Below are 20628 nucleotides of genomic sequence, written 5' to 3'. Positions count from 1 at the left end.
AACAAAGGGCCGGAGCCCACCCGGGGCCTCCCCCACAGAGGCTTCCCAGCCCCCGGGGCTGATCCCGGGGTCCGCGCCTGGGGGTGCTGGCGACTGCCCGGCTCAGCAGTGAGTGCAGAGAAAGGAGACAGAGAAGAATCTCTGAGAACAAAACTCGCGTCCTCCCCGGGGAGCGCAGAAGAGCCGGGCGGCGGCGCCGAGGCGCGTCGGGAGCTGCTCCAGCCAAGTTTGCTTTGGGTTAGATCAACTTTCTCGGTCCCGGCTTCGCCCGGTTGCAGCAGCCAGGGTTCCCGGTCACCCACAGGCGCCTAGACTGCACGTCCCGAGGGGCGGAGGGGAGCCCGCACACCGGGAGCGGGCGGCCGGACCCCGGGTCGCGCAAGCGCCTTCCTCGTCCCCTCGCCTCACCCCCGCCTCATCCCCTCCCCCGGCGCCGGAGGGTGGCTGGGGGAAGGGGAGGGGCAGCGCCGGAGCGGGGAGGGCCGGAGGCAGACACAAAGCCCGTCCCTCCCCTCCCCGGCTCCTCTTCCTCCTCCCCCGCTCCGCCCCGGCGGGGAAACCCAGCCCCGCGCGAGTCAGCGGGGCTACCGCTCGCCCCCGCCTCCGAGACCTGCGGGGAGGGCCTGCGCGAGGTAAGGGGCGGCGGCGGCGGAGACCCCACCCCCGGTGCCGGCACCCAGCACCCGGGGAGGCTCCGGGGCACGGGCGGGGGCTGAACGGGGCCCGAGGCGCCGGGTGCTGCTGCTTGCACCGTCTTCCCCTTCGGAAGGGACCTGGAGGGAGAGAGCGAGCGAGCGTCTTCGGGGGGCTGTGGGAGGGGTAGGGGAGGGGGGTGTCTGGACCGGGGCAGGCTGTTTCCGGTGCCTCGGGGCGACCTCAGGTCCAGGTAGGGTCCTGGAGTATATATCCTCATGCAACCCCTGCGGGGTGGGGTGAGGGGCAGCCGGATGGTGCGGGCGCCGGTGGCTCCAGGTGCAGAGTGTGTGCGTGCACGCGGGAGGAGGGGGAAGGACCTTTGTAGAGTTCTACCTGCGGGGGCCGCCCGTGGGGTGTCAAGTGCGCCTCGTGCCTGGGAACGCGGGCCCGACTCAGGGTCGCACCGCCCGGATGCCCAGCTCCGCCGCGATGCGTGCAAGCAGTCGGTGCACTGGGCAGACGCCGGGGTCCGAGGCTTCTTCTTCCCCTGCCACAAGATCCCGCAGGAGGGTGTGTGTGTCCGACCTCGGAGCGCTGGGCTGTCTGGGGGACTGATGGCTGCATAGCAGGAGAAGGAGGAGCCTGGGGTTCCTGCCGGGAAGGGACGGGGCCACTTTCCTATCCTCAGGCCTCCCGCCCCCTTCTGGGCTCGGCCTCCACCCTTGGCCTCGGCTTCCACTAGCGAGGCGTCCACCCATCCTGTCACTGGGCCCCCTCCACCTTCGTGGGGACAGCAGGATTTGCAGAATTCTGCTTGAAAGCCTGTGATTTGTTGCCAAGAAATACAGGGCGGGACCCGGCCCCTTGGGCCCTAAGAGGCGCCTTTCTTCACAGAGATCTCAAATCCTTTGGGTTTTCCTAATTCAGTAGAGGAGGCTCCACACAAACCGGGCATGCAGTGGAGCCCATTTATTTGCAGGCCTAATGGTTTCTGGAACATTGGGGTTTCTTAGGAACCTATTGTCATTGATAAGGAAACCTCAGAGCCCTCTTCCAGCAACAGTACTTTGACAATATGAGCAAAAATAAACAATTGGCACCACTCAGTAATTAGCATGGTATTTTAAAAAATAAAATTTAGTGTAAAAAATCCACAATGAACAAAATAACCAACATTTTAAATAAAGACAGGTTTTGTTATGCCCCTGCGTTACTGTGCAGTGGGGACAGTGGTTTCCAGTGACCCTCAGTTTGTTTGGTCCCTGCCTGGAAGTTAATGAGGGTTGACAATGACCTGCAGTAGATTAGGAAATGCTGGCTTTACATACAGTTTGTTTGTTTGTTTGTTTTCTGATAGTACAGCTTTTTATTAACTTTTCACATAGTTCAAATATGGGAGAATATTTTGATAGGTGTGCAGACATGTATGCACTATCCTTTTGGCCTCAGGTTCCAGTATGTTTCCAGAACACCCTTGACTCACCTGTGCTGGGGTACTGGGGTAGCTCCACAGAAGGCATCGGGGTCTCAGGGATTGGGTGGGGCCTGGAACAGTAAGGGGCCCTTGCATTTGGGACTGGAGAAGAAGGCTGGTGGTTGACAGGAATTGTGGGGGCTTGGGACTGCTCCCAACAGTTAGAGGCTGAGGACATGAGAGTAGAGAACCTGCTACCAGACCTCCTTTGTCTGCTAGCATTCTGCAGACAGGTTAGGTAAGTAGAGAAGGAAACCTAAAATAACCCACACTTGACCCTCTCGCAGGGGCAGCTGGGAGGAGCTTGACTCTCTCTAGGGCTCTGGTATGTGCTTGTTTGCCAGAGAGAACTTCCCAGCAGCCCTTCTGTCCCCACTTAAGTTTCTAATGGTTTCAGCTGGGAAGGTTTCCTGAGGTCCCTCCTCCTTTCCCTGATAAGACACCCCCTTAGCACCACCACAATTACTCGTGTATCACTTCTGAGTAGTACGCAGGGGACCCCACTTGCCCACTGAGAACAAGGTCAAAAGCCAGATCCTAGCTCCTCCTCCCTGCCTCCAACACAGAGTGGGTGTTGAAAAGAATGAACCAAAGTATTCCTTGGTAAACACACAGCAAGATGTCCATCCTTAGCAGATTTGCCATATTTTCATAGTGCATAGCAAAATGTTTTTACGGAGAGCACCTCAGTTGTTTTTCAATATAGTATGATTAATTCCATTTGTTAGATGAGAAAACAGAGGTCTGGAGAGGTCAAAGCACCAAAGTGGGCACCAGGGCTCCAAGCCCAGTAGGCATCTTGCTGAACCACAGCTCACTTGCTAGAGGTGGATGTGTTCAGAGGTACAAGCCCGGCAGTGTCTGTCTAGAGCAGAATTTAACCAGGCTGTGTTTAGGGTACAACTTTATTGAAGAATTGCAATAGATACATAGACAGACAGATAGATAGGCACATAGGCAGACAGATAGATAGGCACCTGGGTGGCTCAGTTAGTTAAGTGTATGACTCTTGATTTCAGCTCAGGTCATGATTTCAGGGTCTTGAGATTGCACCCCAAGTGGGGCTCTGCACTGGGCGTGGAGCATGGTTAAGATCCTCTCTTTCCCTCTCCTTCTCTCCTTCCCTGCTCATGTGCACTCTCTCTCTTAAAAAAAAAAAAAAGAAAAATTTCTAAAGAGTTACAGTGATAGAATACTAGAACGCATTAGGAAAAATGCTAATATTAAGCAGGGTTTCCTCTGCAGGACTTTTTAGTGCCTTTATTACAGTGTACACTGGGACTTTTTAGGATGATGCCATAATATGGACTGTTTGCCAGTTTCATTTGGCCGCAAAACACTCTTTCTCATGAAGCATATTTAGGATCCAGAGTTCCAAGGAGTCCACTTTGGGAAATGTTTAATTCACCCCAAATGCTCTTTTAGTTCACCTTCTGACATCTAGGCAGTTTCCAAGGAGCATTGGTGCTTCGGATAGCAAAACATCTATATTCTGGACTTTAAAAATGCACAGTAATCCCCCCTCCACCTTGTAAGGTGTTAGTTTGCAGCTGCCGTGTGCCTGATTAACAGGACTCAGTTTTCCAGGGGCTGGTCAGATCTGAGGAAACCAAAGGAGTGGAGTAAACAATGCAAACGAGCGTGTCTTCATGCTGCTTTGAAGCCAGCAGATGTCAGCCAGCTTTGCCTGAGCTTGCCTCCAACGTGGCTTGTATGTGAAATGGCAGCATAGGGATCTGGAGCTGAGACACATCTTGCTTGATCACCTCCACTGAGTGGGAAGGTGCACTCAGGATTTTCAGTTGTCTCGCTTCCTCTCTCCCCGGGAGCTGGCAGTGTGGATTCTGTAGGATGTCTGCATTTACTCTTGAAAAGGTAGCTGCTGAAGCTGGAACCAAGGGCTGCTGATGGGATCCACCAGCCCACAAGCACCCATTGTTGGAAACCTGGTCTTTGAAAGAAAGAGTTTGCCAGCAACCAGCCATTCCATACTTTTCATAGAGGGGTTACCCTGGATGTCCAGCCTTGTTTGCACCAAAGGGAGAAGGTGAACAGGGGAAGCCAGAGTTTGTATTTCAGGGTTTCGGGGGAGGGTGGAGGACAAGCAGGGCCAGCAGAGGAGCCTTGGGAAAGGTGACACCATCATCAGAGAGGGCACGGCCACAAGCAGACATTCAGGGATCTCCAGGGCTGAGTGAATTTATCTGAAGATTTGTTTCACAGATGTTTCCAAAGCATGGAGAGGGAGTAGTCTCTGGGACCTGTATTGATCTGTATTGATTAGGGTGATATCACAGAAGTCAGGGAAAGGTGTGTTTTGAGAAAAATGGACCTATCGGGTGTGTGTGTGTGTGTGTGTGTGTGTTCACGCGCGTGCGCGTGTGACTGTGTATGCCCTCCTGCATTGGAGGCCAAGGAAGAAAATGGGAGGGAAATACTGAGTGTGATTTTTTGTTTTGTTTTTTAGTTTAAAAGTATTGTGGAGGAAGAATTTCCTCTGCCCTTCAAGGCCCCTCTAGCAGGACTAAGAATCAAATAGATGGGGTTCTGTGAGCCAGATTAACAGGAGAAAATCAAATTTAATTGCATATATTCAGGGAATCCACACAGACATGAGATTCCCAGGACAGTTAGGCAGCATGAGGCAAAGGCGTGGGATAGGAGGGTCTGGGGTTGCCCGATGATACAGGTAAGTTTCTTAGGTACAGAGGCATCTCTGGTACCTGCAGGCAGTTGAAGGGGAGGTAAAGAGCTTTTCCCAAATCTCCTGGGTTTTGATGCTTTGAAGTCAAAATAATCTTCATGCCTTGTGGCCCATCTTGGGGTGGCCTCCCTTGGCCCCTACAGAAGTCCTGTATGTTACACAGATAGGAATTTTCAATAAGCAGCTGCAGACACAGAGTCACTGGGGCATGGTGGGGACTGAAACATGGGAGCTGATGAATTTAACCAAAGAGAGACCACAGGCCCAGCAGAAAGGGGTCAAAGCAGAACGAGGAAGCCCATAACCAGGAGCAGGGGTGGAGTTTATGAAGTCAGAGATGGGGATGAAGAGGAAGAACCTGCAGCAGTGAGCGGGACCGTCCAGGGTTTTCAGCCTGTGAGTTTGTGGCCTGCATCTGTTGTGATTGATCTGGGCCTAGTCTGTCCCATGTCATTACGTATTTTTACTGTCATCCCTGAGAAGTGTGGAGCGTCCACTGAGAGTGTGAACAGAAACACAAGTTAATGCAGCGGCTAGCAAATCCACTCAAAAGCATTATTATTTTGAATGAATACATGATTAAATGACATTGCTTTTTGTGGTAGAAACAGTTTTTGAACTTTTTTTTTTTAATATTTTATTTATTTATTTGACAGACAGATCACAAGCAGGCAGAGAGGCAGGTAGGCATAGAGAGAAAGGGGGAAGCAGGCTTCCCACCGAGCAGAGAGCCCGATGTGGGGCCCGACCCCAGGACCCTGAGATCATGACCCAAGCCGAAGGCAGAGGCTTAACCCACTAAGCCACCCAGGCGCCCCTGAACTTGTTAATGGTTTGGCAAAAGCCTAAACAGAGTCATGTGTTGTAGAAGAGCCTCAGAAAATAAAGTTGGATATGGCCAGGAGGTTGTGTGGATGAGGCTGTAGATATCCCATCCTGTGGAAATGTCTTACTTTGATCAAGAATCTTTGGTGGTGGGGCATCTGGGTGGCACCATTAATTCTTCCAGGCAAATCTTACCCCATGGGGTTTGTCTAGAATTATTCTCAGTCTGGACACTGATTTGGGAAGACTGGATCATTTTTGCTCCTCGTCTAGTAAATCGCAAACAGAACGCAACCTGTGGGCCTCGGCTGTGCATATTCAGGCCACACTGGTGTCTGGTTTCAGCGCTGCTGCCAGGTGTGGGGTCCTGGCTGACTTCCGGGACTCCGTGGTTCCCTTGGGATCAGAGATCTGACCACTGCAGGTGTTGTGCTAGGATTCCTGCCTCATGGGCCCTCCAGCCTAGCAAGGGATGCTTAGAGATGCTAGCGAGTTCAGGACAGTGTAGTCAGTGCTTGACTCCGCAGACAGACTTGCGCCAGATTTGACCCTGAAAACTCCTAATTGAAGTGCTTTGTTATTTCCTCTGTGATTGTTTTTCCCCTGGCGGTTTAGGGGTCTGGATGAGAACAAAGATAGATGTTCTTTGTCTTTAAAGAAGGCGCTTTCTTTTTTATCAGGTCTTTAGGAAACAAAGGGGTGGGGGGTGCATTTCAGGGGCTCCTCTGGATCAGCGCCCTGAAGGAAGGAGACTCTGCCCCCATTTTGTGGCTTCTTAACAAAGAACCAGAAGGAGGGAGGAACCAATGAGATGAACAGATAGGAAGGGCCTGACAGGGCTGATGAAGGGCGCTTTCCTCAAAGCTTCTCACTTCTCACGTGGGTGAGGTCTGATGTATGAAGGTGCAGTCAGGCCTGACAACTTCTTGTCCCTCCCCCAGGGTGGGAGCCCTCCCCTGGCCATCTGTCCTTGGGGTCCACCACCCACTCTGTCTGTATTCTGGGATTTCTGTCCTGACACAGACTTTACACATACTTGGTATTACAGTCTTTCTCTGGGCGCATCTCATACCTCTTATGCCTAATGTTTTCAGCTCATGTCTTTCCCTAGATAGTGTACAGGGTGACCTTGGTCCATGAAATATTGTAAACAATATAGGTAACCTATATTATAATGTTGGCCTGGGCGATCCCTTTCTCTTAAACTGAATTTTCACAGGACTCTGGTACCTACCAGAGGTGGAGTCCTATCAAAGAGTGGGGGCCAGAACAGGGCACAGTGACCTCTTTCTATTCAAGCATGCTGTGGTGGCATACAGAAGGGGCACTTTATCCTGTCCTGGGTGTCGGGAGAGGATTCACAGTGAAAGGGAGTAGCTCTGACAGATGGGTTATTTGGTGATGGCTAGTAACCAGTGGGTTTCAGGTAGAGGAGTGTCACATACAAAGAATAAGAATCAAGAGGAGGGAGGTGCTTTTGGAGAAAGAGCTCTTCTGATCAATATGGATCCACTTAGAATGCGAGGTTCCTGCTTGGGCTCTGGGGAATGTGGAGGGAAGATGTGTGGCCTCAGTACTCTCCTGGCCTCAGCCTGGGGAGGGCTGTGAGAACTGTATGTGTGGGACTTGTGGAGGACAGTTTAGGATAGTGGTATGTCCTAAAGAATCAGACTAGAGGGGTGGGGAGAGTCTAGGTCAGGAAAATGATCATCCACATAGTCTCTGTCACAAAGCCCTGCTCAAGGTCTGTGGGGAGTTGTGCCCTATTCTTGATTTAAGGAGAATCTCACCTTCCTTTGTCTCACAGAAAAGTTCTGGAGACTACGTAGGGCCCACCAAGTGGCTAGATCAGAGGCCAGCTGCCTGGAGTAGGTCCACCCCGTGTCAGTCCGTGTTTGGCCAAGGGCTACCCCCGCACTTCAGCGCTCTCTGCGTGCAGGCAGAGCGGGTCCTATCAGCCTGAAGCCATCCTCCCACAGAAATGGGTGCTGGCCTAGGGAGGGAAAGTGTTAGAGGGGTCTGAGGGGACATGGGCAGACCTGGACATGGACATGGCAGCATCAGTTCCTGTCTGGGATGCTTGTTCTCAACCTTATGGCCAGGGGAGGGCAGACAGTGGGGAAGAATTAGCCCCCTTCACTTCCTGTGATGGTATGAGGAGCAAGAGTTCCTTACTGACCCTCAGCCATGAGGCTTATGCCTCCATGGTCCGTGAGTGGGCACACTGGCCCACCAGAAACCATCTTGGATGCTTCCTAGTTGTGTTCACTAACCGTGGTTTTACTGCAGACATTTATGTCCTCAGATCATATTGGAAATACTCAGTGTAATCACAGGATGCCTATTACTATGTAAATATCCTTCTTGGACATAGTAAGCTCATTGTGTCTGCCATCATTGGCTCCGGGTTCCTTGAAGACTGGTGAGATGTAGGATGGTGGACATCGAGAACCATGGGTCTAGGAAACCGAGAACATTAAGATCTGAAGGAGAATTTCTTAATCGTGTCAGGAAAGGGCAACCTACACCCTCACTCTCCTGTCCAGTCATTTGTCAGATTCTTACTCCATAAATACATATAAGCATCTGAGAGCATGTGTACCTGCCACCACCATCCTCTCCTCCCATTTCCAGTGGGTGCAGGGCATAAGACAGTGAGATAATGTGATTTGTTTCAAACTAGCCAGTCACAGGCAGCCTCAGAAAGGAAGCACCCTGTTACCAGGCAGGTGCAGTCTAACATGGAGATCCTACCAGTGTCTCACCAGTAGGAAATCCATGCATCTGCTCTTCTGAGCATGCAGCACTTGGAATAATGGTTGAGACAGAGAAGTCAGAATAACATAGCAGGATCCTGTGGAATCTGGTGAGATTTTAAGCATCGTGGTTCAGAATCTCAAGAGATCTATCATGATAGGGTGTGATGTGGACAATTGATATAAGATAGAAATCAGTATCTTTCAGATTTTTTCTAAGGCATTTTTCATTTAGTGTAAGAATTTAGTGTCAGGAAACCAGGATGCCTGGGTGGCCCTGCCAGTTAAGTGTCTGCTTTTGGCTCAGGTCATGATCCCAGCATCCAGGGATTGAGTCCTGCATTGGGCTCCCTGGTCAGTGGGGAGTTTGCCTCCTCTGCTCCTGCTCTCTCTCTCTCACTTTCTGCCTCTCAGAATAAACAAACAAAATTTAAAAAAAGAATTAAAAAACCATTAAAATTGTAATTGCAAGAGAGAAAGTGATCAGCTTTAAGGATGAAAGAAAATGAATAGTACAAAAGTATAACATTTTAGCTACTATTTTCCCGTGAATCCATGTAAACTTGTGAGTCTTAGCTGGTCTTTAATATGGAGGAATTCTTTATGCATCCCACAAAGTACGATATAATGAAGGTGTGAAAGGCTTTGGGAAAATCTGTACTCAATTGTTTTAGAGAGGAAAAGAACCTGGTATAAGAGCCAAGACTTCATAGTTCTCAAGGATTGTGATGCCTTTATAAAATAAACATCATTCTAGAAATAGTGATAAAAATCATAAACCTAGCCAAATATTTGTTGAAGGCTGATTGAACTGAAGGTACCTTCAGTATGATTTAGTATTACTTCATGTAACAAAACTACCTTTGAGGGAAATTTTCTTTTGGTGAACGCTGGAAAGACTGACCAAAATAAGATACCACTGGACTTCAAACATTTTTATATCCCATATGAAAAGCCTAACACAGAAGCCAGGAGAGCGGCTTTTGACCGATAAAACATTTTCTGATAAACCATTCAACAGAAAATCTCTTGAAATGAATGTTGGTGGGGGAACACAGTTTGCCTTGCTCTCATTCTTGAGGAGCAATTAGGAACTCTTGTTTCTCTTGCAGCGTTGCTTTGGTTCATCTACAAACATACTCTACTGTCCTCTGACCCTGCAGCTTGGTCGCTGTCCCTTATCTGCATCATGTCTGCATCTGCCTCCTTCCCAGCGTGGATCCCATGGTCTGGGATTAGAACCCTTTCTTTGCATATACCTTATTTGTCTTGCCCTCTCTCTCAGGAGACTCCCCTGCCTAAACCCAACCCTGGCTGAAGCACCCCTTCCCTCGCCAGTGCCTGCTCCAGGCAGGGGGGCTTGGATCCATTTTTCTTAACTCATCCACTCTCCTGCTTAAATCAGTCTTTGATAAACTTTTTTTTCTTTAAATCACATCCATATATTATAGGAGAGATATAAAATTTGGGGAACTAACACTTACTATGATATTTCCCTTTCCCTCTGATCCTGTTCTGTTTCATTTACTGAAAATGTTCCAATGGCAACCTTCTAGAATGATATCACACCCCACTAATGGGTTTTGAAAAAAAGATGCATTGGATGATTATTTTAAGATTCCTCCCTTCTCAGACTTCCCAAACCCTTCTTGCTCTCAGTTGATGACCTTACTTATTTCACTGAGAAGCTAGAATGAATCTGAAGAACTCCATCAGTCCCAGCTTAAAGCTACCACCAGACCTCCACCTGTGTCCACATATGCTGTCCCATCTTTGCTACAAAGCATTAAACATTGGTGCTCTTCTGGGGGTCCACCCCTCAGCTGCTATGGCAAATTCTGATTTCTCTCGCATACTCAAGGACATTACTCCAGCATTTGTCCCCTGTCTGTCCTGGATCATCAAGTCTTCCCCCCACCCTCTTGGGTCATTTGCATCCAGGCACAATCATCCTGCAATATTGCCCATCTTCAGAGAACCTACCTTGACCCCACATCTGCTACCAGCTCCTGCCTCCTCAACTTGGCCTTACAACTGAGCCTTCCATTCTTTCCTACATTCAATCCCATGAAGATGTTGCCTGCTGTACTGATCCTGTCAGGTTCCCCCATGACCTTCCTGCTGACACATCCAGTGATCAGTTTTTGGGCCCCATCTCCTTCCATTTTCCAGCAGCACCTGACACGGTACTTGTCCTTCCTTGTTATAAATACTTGGCTCTTGCTTCTCCTACTTCACTGGGGGCTTCTCAGCCTCCTTTGCTTCTTCTCATTTCCTTGATCCCTAAACATCAGAGTGCCTTGGGGCTTGGTGCCTGGGTTTCTTCTTCCCACTGATACCTGTGCTAGGTGACCTCAGCCAGCCCCCATTGCTTTAAATAACTTGTGTCTGTGAATGGACTCCAGGTCAGGCCCCTCCCCTGAACACAGCCACTGCAGCATAACCAGTGGTCTTCGTGGTTTGTCTGCTTAGTGATCTCATAGGAATCACAGACTGAATGTGTCCCAAACAAGCTCTGTGTCCTGCTTCTTCTCATTTCCCCATCTTAGCAAATGACTCTATTCCAGGTTTTCAGGCTCAGCACCTTGGGCTTCCTCAAACCCCCTGCCACATTCAGCCCATTGGCAGTGTTATCAGCTCTGCCTTCAAAATAAATTCCTCTCTGTCCGCTTCTCACCATCCCACTGCTGCTACCTCAAAGCCCACGTCATCTCCTACCCGGAATCTTATAGTGTCCACCTCACTGAACTTGCTTTGTTCTTATCTCCCAGCCATGTTTTTCTGAACATGTGCACAGCCATCTTTTAAAAAATGGAATCGCCTATCTACTGTCCTGTTCTGCCAGGGCAGGGAGCCCTCAGCACCCTCTCAAGAGTGGGGGAATGCCAAGCATGGCGGCTAATGGCTTATAGAAGTGGGCAAGCAGGGCACCTGGGTGGCTCAGTGGGTTAAAGCCTCTGCCTTCGGCTCAGGTCATGATCCCAGGGTCCTGGGATCGAACCCCACATTGGGCTCTCTGCTCAGTGGGGAGCCTGCTTCCTCCTCTCTCTCTGCCTGCCTCTCTGCCTACTTGTGATCTGTCTGTCAAATAAATAAATAAAAATCTTAAAAAAAAAAAAAAGAAGAAGAAGTGGGCAAGCAGAATGGGTGGTTCTTGACCATTGATTTGGAGATAGCTGTCCATTCCATTTCCATGGCTGATTTCAGTCATCCCCTGATAGCCCTGTTAGGTCATCCTGTTCCTGTTAGGAACCTCGAGTTCCTAATAATACAGTGACTGTGATTAAAGTCATTATTAAAAATGACATCATGGACCTCAGGTGCAGCAGCTTCTTGCAAGACACATCCCTAAAGGCAAGGGAAACAAAAGCAAAAATGAACTGTTGGGACTTCATCAAGAAAAAATCTTCTGCACAACAAAGGAAATAGGCAACAAAACTAAAAGGCAACCTATAGAATGGGAAGAGATATTAGAAATGACATATCAGATAAAGGGCTAGTATCCAAAATCTATAAAAAACTTATCAAACTCAACACCCAAAACCCAAAAAATCCAATCAAGAAAATGTGCAGAAGACAAGAACTGACATTTCTCTAAAGAAGGCACACAAGTGGCCAACAGACACATGAAAAAATGTTCCAAATCACTTGTCATCAGAGAAATACAAATCAAAACCACAATGAGATACTACCTCACTGTCAGAATGTCTAAAATGAACAATACAAGGAACAACAAATTTTGGCAAGGATGTGAGGAAAGGGGAACCCTCTTATACTGTTGGTGGGAATGGAAGCTGGAACAGCCACTCTGGAAAACAGTATGGAGGTTCATCCAGAAGTTAAAAGTAGAACTACTCTCTAACCCAGCAATTGCACTACTGCATATTTACCCCAAAGATACAGATATAGTGAAAATAAGGGGCATGTGCACCCGAATGTTCATAGCAGCAATGTCTACAATAGCCAAACTGTGGAAGGAGTTGAGATGTCCTTCAACAGATGAATGCATAAAGAAGATGTGGTACATATATACAATGGAATATTACTCAGCCATCAGAAAGGATGAATATCTACCATTTACATCGACATGGATGGAACTGGAGGGTATTATGCTAATTAAAATAACTCAGAGAAAGACAATTATATGGTTTCACTCATATGTGGAACGTAAGGAATAGTGCAGAGGGCAGTAGGGGAAGGGAGGGAAAACTGAATGGGAAGAAATCAGAGAGGGAGACAAACTATGAGACTCTTGACTGTGGGAAACAAACTGAAGGTTGTGGAAGGGGAAGTGGGTGGGTGGATGGGATAACTGGGCCATAGGTATTAAGGAGGGCACATGATGTGATGAGCACTGAGTGTTATATTCAACTAATGAATCATTGGACACTACTGTAGTATATGTTGGCTAATTGAATTCAAATAAAATAAAAAGAGAAAGTCATGGAGTGTGCAAAAATAAATAAAATATATTCTATAATATTATAGAACTCACAATATATTATGTACATACAGTTTAAAAGGGATAAACTTAGTTTTATATAAAACTCGTGGTCATGCCCTTGCTTTCCACTCATTAGCACCAGTCACCATGAACTTTGGGGTTCTTTTGTTCTAACCCTGGGTTCTGTCTGTGGAATAACTACTCTCATACACAAGCAGGATTTGGAGCCCTTTGCAGGTTCCCCTCTTTTTGCTCCCGGACAGCTGGTCAAGGCAAAGCTCAAGTTCCTGAACTCGGCTCTCATAGTGCATCCAACCTGACTCAAGTGTCACTTCTCCCTTCCTGACCCCAGCCACCAAGCACAGTTCACTGAAGCAAGAAAGGGAGCCTGGGGATAGCTTGAGAGGATAGGGTCATAGCACAGCACAAGGCTCTCAATGAACTGACTTGCGTTTCCAAAGGAAGTCAGAGAGGAATGTGGACTGGGCACATCATATTTTTCTTGGAGTAGCAAGTGATAAAAGCAATATTTTTGCAACTAGAGAAGAAATGGGGAGAAGATCAAGAGCCAGCGAATACAGAGGATGGGAGAGGAATATTGAGAAATAATTTTCCCTTGTCTTCTCCCTCTGTGGCACATGAAGGAATTGAAAATGCCTACAGAAAATCATTCTGTTATTTTATTTTTACACACTCAGTGATGTTATTTTAATAGTGACTGTGATCACAGTCGCTGTATTATTAGGAACTTTGCAGTTCTCTTATGATCTCCCAAGCACAGTCGTCTGGCCTCTAGCACACCCTAAGCCAGCAGGAGGCCAAGCTGTGGCTTATCTAGCATTTGCCTCTCCGGAGGCCCCAGCACCTAACAGGGCCATCAGGAGATGACCAAAACCAGCCACGGAGAGGGAATGGACAGCTCATCTCCAAATCAATGGTCAAGAACCACCCTCTCTGCTTGCCCACTTCTTTAAGTCATCAGCTACCATGTTTGGCATTCCCCCACTCCTGCGAGGGTGCAGGTGGCTCCCTGCCTTGGTGGCTTTTCATTTTCATTTGCTTCTAGGGTATTTTTTAAAAATTCTTCTTTAATTTCCTGTTTGACCCATTCGTTCTTTAATAGGATGCTCTTTAACCTCCATGCATTTGTGGTCCTTCCAAATTTCTTTTTGTGGTTGACTTCAAGTTTCATAACACTGTGGTCTGAAAACATTCATGGCATGATCTCAATCTTTATGTGCTGGTTGAGAGCTGATTCTGGAGAATGTTCCATGTGCACTAGAAAAGAATGTGTGTTCTGCTGCTTTAGGGTGAAATGCTCTGAATGTATCTGTTAAGTCCATCTGACCCAGTGTGTCATTCAAAGCCCTTGTTTCTGGGGCACTTGGGTGGCTCAGTGGGTTAAGCCTCTGCCTTCGGCTCAGGTCAAGATCTCAGGGTCCTGGGATCGAGTCCCGCATCGGGCTCTCTGCTCGGCGGGAAGCCTGCTTTCCCCTCTCTCTCTGTCTGCCCCTCTGCCTACTTGTGATCCCTCTCTGTCCAAAAAAAAAAAAAAAAAAAAAAAAAAGGAAAAAAAAGAAAGGCACTTGTTTCCTTGTTGATCCTCTGCTTAGATGACCTGTCCGTTGCTCTGAGTGGGGTGTTGAGGTCCCCAAAAGCATTGTTGTTAATGAATTTCTTTAGTTTTGTTATTAATTGGTTTATGTATTTGGCAACTCCTAAGTTAGGGGCATAAATATTTACAATTGTTAGATCTTCTTGTTGGATAGACTCCTTTATTATGATAATATAGTGTCCTTCTTCATCTCTTAGTACAGTTTTTGGTTTAAAATCTAGTTTGTCTGATATAAGGATGGCTACTCCAGTTTTCTTTTGATGTCCATTAGCATGAGAAATGGTTCTCCATGCCCCTCCTCCACTTTCAATCTGGAGGTGTCTTTCAGTCTAAAATGATTCTCATATTGATGGGTCTTGTTTTGTTTATCCAACCTGATACCCTGTGTCTCTTGATTGGAGTATTTCGTCCCCTTACATTTGGAGTAATTATTGAAATATATGAATTGAGTTCCATGATATTACCTGTAAAGTCACTGTTTCTGTAGATTGTCTCTGTTCATTTCTAGTTTCTGTTACTTTTGGGGTCACTCTCTGTTCAAAGTACCCTGTTTAATATTTCTTGCAGGGCTGGTTTAGTGTTCACAAATTACTTTAGTTTTTGTTTGTCTTGGAATCTCTTGATCTCTCCTTCTATTCTGAATGACAGTGTTGCTGGATAAAGTATTCATGCTGCATATTTTTCCCATTTAGCTCGTTGAATATACCATGCCAGTTCTTTCTGGCCTGCCAGATCGGTGTGGACCTGTCTGCTGCCAGCTTTGTGTCTACGCTGGTAGGTTAAGGGCCTCTTGTCCCAAGCTGCTTTAAGGATTTTCTCTTTATCTTTGTAATTTGCAAGCTATGCTATAATATGTTGAGGTGTTGATCTATTTCTGTTGATTTTGAGGTGGATTCTCTGTGCCTCCTGGACTTGAATGCCTGTTTTCTTACCCAGATTAGGGAAATTCTCAGTTAAATTTTGTTCAAACAAACCCCTGCCCCTTTCTCCCTTTCTCCTACTCCTCATCTTCTAGGACTCCTATAATATGGATATTATTTCTTGTGATCTAATAGGTGTCGTTCCCTCTTCAGCTTCCTTATTTTCCATCATTTTATCTTTTATATCACTAATTCACTCTTCTGATTTGTTCGTCCTCATTTTTTTTTAAAGACTTTGTTTATTTATTTGACAGAGATCACAAGTAGTCAGAGAGGCAGGCAGGGGGGGGGGGGGAAGCAGGCTCCCTGCTGAGCAGAGAGCCTGATGTGGGGCTCAATCCCAGGACCCTGGGATCATGACCTGAGCCAAAGGCAGAGGCTTTGTAACCCACTGAGCCACCCAGGTGCCCCCGTCCTCATTTTTATGACCTTCACTTGGGACTGTATCTCAGTAATAGCATTTTTAGTTTCAGCCTGACTAGATTTCAGTTATTTATTTCTACAGTAAGGTATTCTCTAGTGTCTTCTATGCTTTTTTGTAGCCCAGCTGGTATCTTTATAATCATTGTTTTAAATTCTACTTCAGACACCTTACTTATATCCACATTGATTAAATCCTGGCCATGAGTGCTACCTACCTCCTGTTCTTTCTTTTGGGGTGAATTTCTCCATCTTGTTATTTTGTCGAGAAAAGGAAGAAAGAGAAAACAGCAACAACAACAAAAACAGAAAGCCAACAACAAAGAAACCCTAGATCCTGGGTGTATTTTCATCTGCTTGTAAAAAGAAACTAGATCCCAAAATAAGAAAGAAAAATGTATATGTATGGGTGTGTGTGTGTATGTGTGTGTGTGTATTTGAAAATAAAATAAAATACAATGAAAGGAAACAAAAAAATACATAAGATATATATAAAAGTTAAATAAGAATAAAAAAGAATTGAAAAAAGAAAATAACTGGGAAAATAATACTAAAAGACTAAGGAATAAAAATACAAAGAATGCTGTATACTGTTTTCCCCAGGAGCTGAAGCTTTGCAGCCCTCTGTGATCAGTAAACTTGTGAGCGAGTTGTTTGTGCTGGTCTTCTGGACAAAGAGCCTGTTGTTCTGATTCTCAGGTGGGCTTGAGCTAATAGAAATGCACCTCCAGTGAACAGAGAGGCAGGACTCTGTGTAAGCAGCTCCGGATCACAGCAGGTGCTGCTGTTTTGCTCCCTGACTGCTTTCAGCACCGACAGGCAGGATGAATATGGTGATGCCCTGCTCGCTAGCCCTGGAGCTGAAAGTTCACATCCCCTACTCTTCAGTGTGCCCTTACAGAAGAGTAGTTAATCACCCTTGTCTCCCCCATTTCCATCAGAACTCTGGGTTCACCTGGCTTGTGATTGAGTGTCTTTATCTCAGGCACCCACCAAACTTTACCCACTCCTGTGGCATGGACTGTGCCATTCCACCCTGGGGGAAGGGGTGCTTGCTGTGGTTCTGCTACTAGCTGGGCCCCTGTCCAGAGATGTCACCTGACCATGCGTGGGTTTGCAGTTTATGGCAACACTGAGCAGAAAGCTGGCACCTAGACTCGTTGCTCTCAACCAGCTCCCCTACTGGTTATCCTTGGGAGTTCGGCTGCCCTCAGCCTCCCTCCCCATCCATTCTTTTTGTGACCCCCTGAGACCACACTGTCCCACCTGGAATTCCACCCCACTTAACCACTTGAGTACCTTTAAGCCAGGGATGTCCCCCACTGTAGGGGACTTCTAAAAGTTCTGATTTTGCTCCCCGCTGGTTTTAATACTTTGTGGTAGCCTCCTTAACCAGGCTTCTCCCCTCCCCCACCATATCCTCAGATACATAGCTCTGGATTCAAGTCTCCACACCTATCTTCCAAATGGTGGTCACTTTTCTACTGGTAGACTTGCAGCATTTATTTTCTCAGATTTCTGATTGATTTATTACATGTTCAGAATGAGTTGATATCTAGCTGTAATCCGGGAACCAGAGAAACTTAGGGTCCCCTACTCCTCCACATCTTTACTGCTCCCCCAAATTCTCATCTTTTATTAACAAATAATTTCGAATAGAAGATGGGTTATAGTTTTTCTCTTTATTATTATTATTTTTTTTCAGTTGGCTCCACACCCAGCATGGAGCCCAACATGCGGCTTGAACTCACAACCCTGAGATCAAGACCTGACCCAAGATCAAGAGTCCAATGCCTCACCAACAGAGCCACCTAGCCTACCCCTCTTTTTTATTATTTTTATAAGGGGTAAAATATAACAACATTCACCATCTTAACCATTTCTAAGTGTATGTTTCAGTGGCATTAACATTCGTAATGCTTTACAACCGTCATCGCCACAGAACTCTCTTCACCTTATGAAACGGAAACCCTGTACTCCTTAAACATTAGCTCCTCACCTCTTCTCCCCAGCTCCTGGCAACCACCATCCTACTTTCTGTCTCTGTGTATTAGAGTGGTATTAGACTACTCTGTGTCCCTCACCAATGTGGAATCATAGACTATTTGTCTTGTTGTGAACTGGCTTATTTCACTTAGCATAATGTCCTCAAGACTCAGCCATGTTGTAATGTGTGTTAAAATACCCTCCTTTTCAAGGCTGAATGATATTCCGTTGTGTATATGTATACATAACCACATTTCATTGATCCATTCATTTGTCGATGGGCACGTGGGTTGCTTTCACCTCCTGGCTGCTGTAAAAAAATGCTGCTGTGCATGAACATGAGTGTTCAGATATCTCTCTGAGACCTTGTTTGCATTTTTCAGAGAGTATACCCAGAATTGGAAATACTGGATCACATGGTGATTCTGCTTTTAATCTTTTGGGGGAATTGCTCTGCTGTTTTCCACAGTAGCTTGCATCGTTTTACATTTCTACCAACAGCTCACAAGGGTTCCAGTTTCTACACATCCTTGCTAACACTTGTTATTTTGGTCTTTTGATAAGAGTCATCCTCATGTGTGTGCCGTGTTGTCTCATTGTGGTTTTGATTTGCATTTCCTTAAAGATTAGTGATGTTGAACCTCTTTTCGTTTCTGTGCTGGCTATTTGTATATCTTCTTTGGAGAAATATTCATTCAAGATCTTTGTCCATTTTTTCATCTAGTTGTTTGTTTTTGTTATTGAGTTGTAGGAGTTTTCTCTATATTTTGGATATTAATCCCTTATTTGCTATATGATTTGTAAATATTTGCCCCCATTCTCTGGGTTGCCTTTTCACTCTATGGTTTGTGTCCTTTGAAGCACAGGTTTACTTAACTTTGAAGTAGTCCAATTACTTTTTTTCTTTTGTAGCCTGTGCTTTTGATGTTAAACTCAAGAACTCATTGCCAGATCCAATTCGTATTTTCTTTGAAGAGTTTTATGATTTTAGCTCCAATACTTAGGTCTTTAATCCTTTCGGAGTTAATTTTTATATGTGGGATAAGGTAGGGACCAACCCTTTCTTTTGCATGTGGATATCCAGTTTTCCTAACACCATTTGTTGAAAAGACTGTCCTTTGCACATTGAATAGTCCTGGCCCTCGTGTTGAAAATCATTTTACCATTTATGGATGGGTTTATTTGTGGGCTTTTTATTCTGTTTGTTGGTCTATATCTCTGTTCTATGCCCGTACCACACTCTTTTGGTTACTGTAGTTTGGGAGTAAGTTTTGAAATCAGGATGTCTTAAGGGTTTTATAAATCGTTCATTGGAACTGACCCTCCATAGCCTAGAGGTTCCAGGAAATGACTATTTAAAACCAAACCCTCAAGTAAACTGGAGTGGTCTTTACTCACAGCAGAAACATTCACCAATATTTTTCTCTAACTTTGTGTTAGTTTCCAGCTGAGAATTGAGCCTCCTTTCCATAAGGATTTCCTGTTCATGTAAAATCTTTTCTTTGGTGCAATTTTCATTCCACATGAATTCAGGTGGAGCAAAGCCTTACTTGGTGGCTTCCTTGTGCTTTTACTTTGCCTTTTTTTTTTTTTTTAAAGATTTTATTTGTTTATTTGACAGAGAGATCACAAGTAGACAGAGAGGCAGGCAGAGAGAGAGAGAGAGAGAGAGAAGCAGGCTCCCTGCTGAGCAGAGAGCCTGATGTGGGACTCGATCCCAGGACCCTGAGATCATGACCCGAGCCGAAGGCAGCGGCTTAACCCACTGAGCCACCCAGGCGCCCCAACTTTTTTTTTTTTTAAAGTAAAATTTCACTTTTTTAGGAAAAAAAAAACCCCATAATTGGATATCAGGAGGCTTGGGACCTTTGATTACAGTCAACATGTGTTACAATCTAGTACTACAAGGCTTGATTTTCCTCCAAATCTAATGAAATTCTTAGAAAGGCAAATAATGCTACAGAAGCTGTATTTACAATAGATTAAAAAAAAAGTCATGTCTCTGTTTAGGATCTATCTGAATATATCTTCATTTATTGGGAAAGAAAAATAAAGTCTCTTGATACAGAAGTGATTAACTTTGGAAATGCGAAGGCTGTTGCCCCTGGGCATTTATAAGTCTACAAATTAGTCTACACCAACGTGCTTTACTGCCAGATGTTAAAAAAAAGGGGTAGCATTTAGTGACCAAACAAGATGGTCACTTGCATCTTGCAAGTTAATTTACATCATGCAGATTAAATTTGCATGAGCATTGGGGTGCCGGGGTGGCTCAGTGAGTTAAGCCTCTGCCTTCAGCTCAGGTCATGGTCTCAGGTTCCTGGGATCAAACCAGGCATCAGGCTCTCTGCTCAGCAGGGAGCCTGCTTCCCCCTCTGTCTCTGCCTGCCTCTCTGACTGCTTGTGATCTCTCTCTCTGTCAAATAAATAAATAAATAAAATCTTTAAAAAAAATTCGCATGAGCATCTATGTAGACAAAGAACTTCTGATAACAGAAATACCCTAAAACTCATTGAATCCTACCACCTAACTTTACAGAAGGGGAAACTGAGTCCTAGAATAGTTAAATTATGTGTCCAAGCTCTTGTAACTAGCATGCTTATCATTTGGGGCTGCTAGCTTTGCACTGGCGCTGTGCTGGGTGGGTCCTTTATTTAACAGTTGCTGAGATGAATGACAGTGATGTTTGATTTTAATCTCAAATCATTAGTGCCTCTTTATTTTCTTTCAGAGGAGGAAACAGTCCGATCTAGAAGGAAAGACATTTTGTGTTTTTATTTATTTTTCTGAGATAATGTAATGTAAATTATACTTTTATAACCGAGTTATTGTTAGACATTTGGATTA

General features: G+C 45.9%; 2 protein-coding genes across 8 annotated transcripts in view; one reads left to right on the top strand and one right to left on the bottom strand.

Moving 5' to 3' along the window:
• Nucleotides 1-487: 487 nt before the first annotated feature.
• RIN2 (Ras and Rab interactor 2) overlaps nt 488-20628 on the top strand; it is a 243456-nt gene continuing 223315 nt past the window's right edge. For 5 of the 7 annotated variants that reach the window (XM_047744492.1, XM_047744499.1, XM_047744496.1 and 2 more), the window contains exon 1: nt 489-632. The gene's annotated coding sequence lies outside the window, so the exon portion shown is untranslated. Of the gene's footprint in view, nt 633-20628 lie in introns of all 7 variants that reach the window. The other 2 variants (XM_047744491.1, XM_047744490.1) reach the window with 1 other exon arrangement.
• Nucleotides 512-1367, bottom strand: LOC125108539 (collagen alpha-1(X) chain-like). The gene is made up of 2 exons (XM_047744500.1): nt 1030-1367; nt 512-773 (listed from the first exon to the last, which is right to left on the bottom strand). The coding sequence occupies exons 1-2, from the start codon at nt 1258-1260 to the stop codon at nt 585-587; spliced, it is 420 nt and encodes a 139-aa protein (XP_047600456.1). The 5' UTR covers nt 1261-1367; the 3' UTR covers nt 512-584.

Source organism: Lutra lutra, chromosome 9 (assembly GCF_902655055.1).
Source record: "Lutra lutra chromosome 9, mLutLut1.2, whole genome shotgun sequence".
Taxonomy (NCBI): Eukaryota; Metazoa; Chordata; class Mammalia; order Carnivora; family Mustelidae; genus Lutra; species Lutra lutra.
Note: the sequence above shows the minus strand (reverse complement) of the source record. Positions and strands in the feature narration are given on the sequence as shown.

Bases quoted from the DNA above. Each gene is read 5' to 3' on its own strand.
- LOC125108539 (XM_047744500.1), bottom strand. From the start codon at position 1,260: ATGCAGCCATCAGTCCCCCAGACAGCCCAGCGCTCCGAGGTCGGACAC. The intron at 774-1,029 runs GTAGAACTCTAC...CTCTCCCTCCAG, and splicing joins CCCACGGGCGGCCCCCGCAG to GTCCCTTCCGAAGGGGAAGA.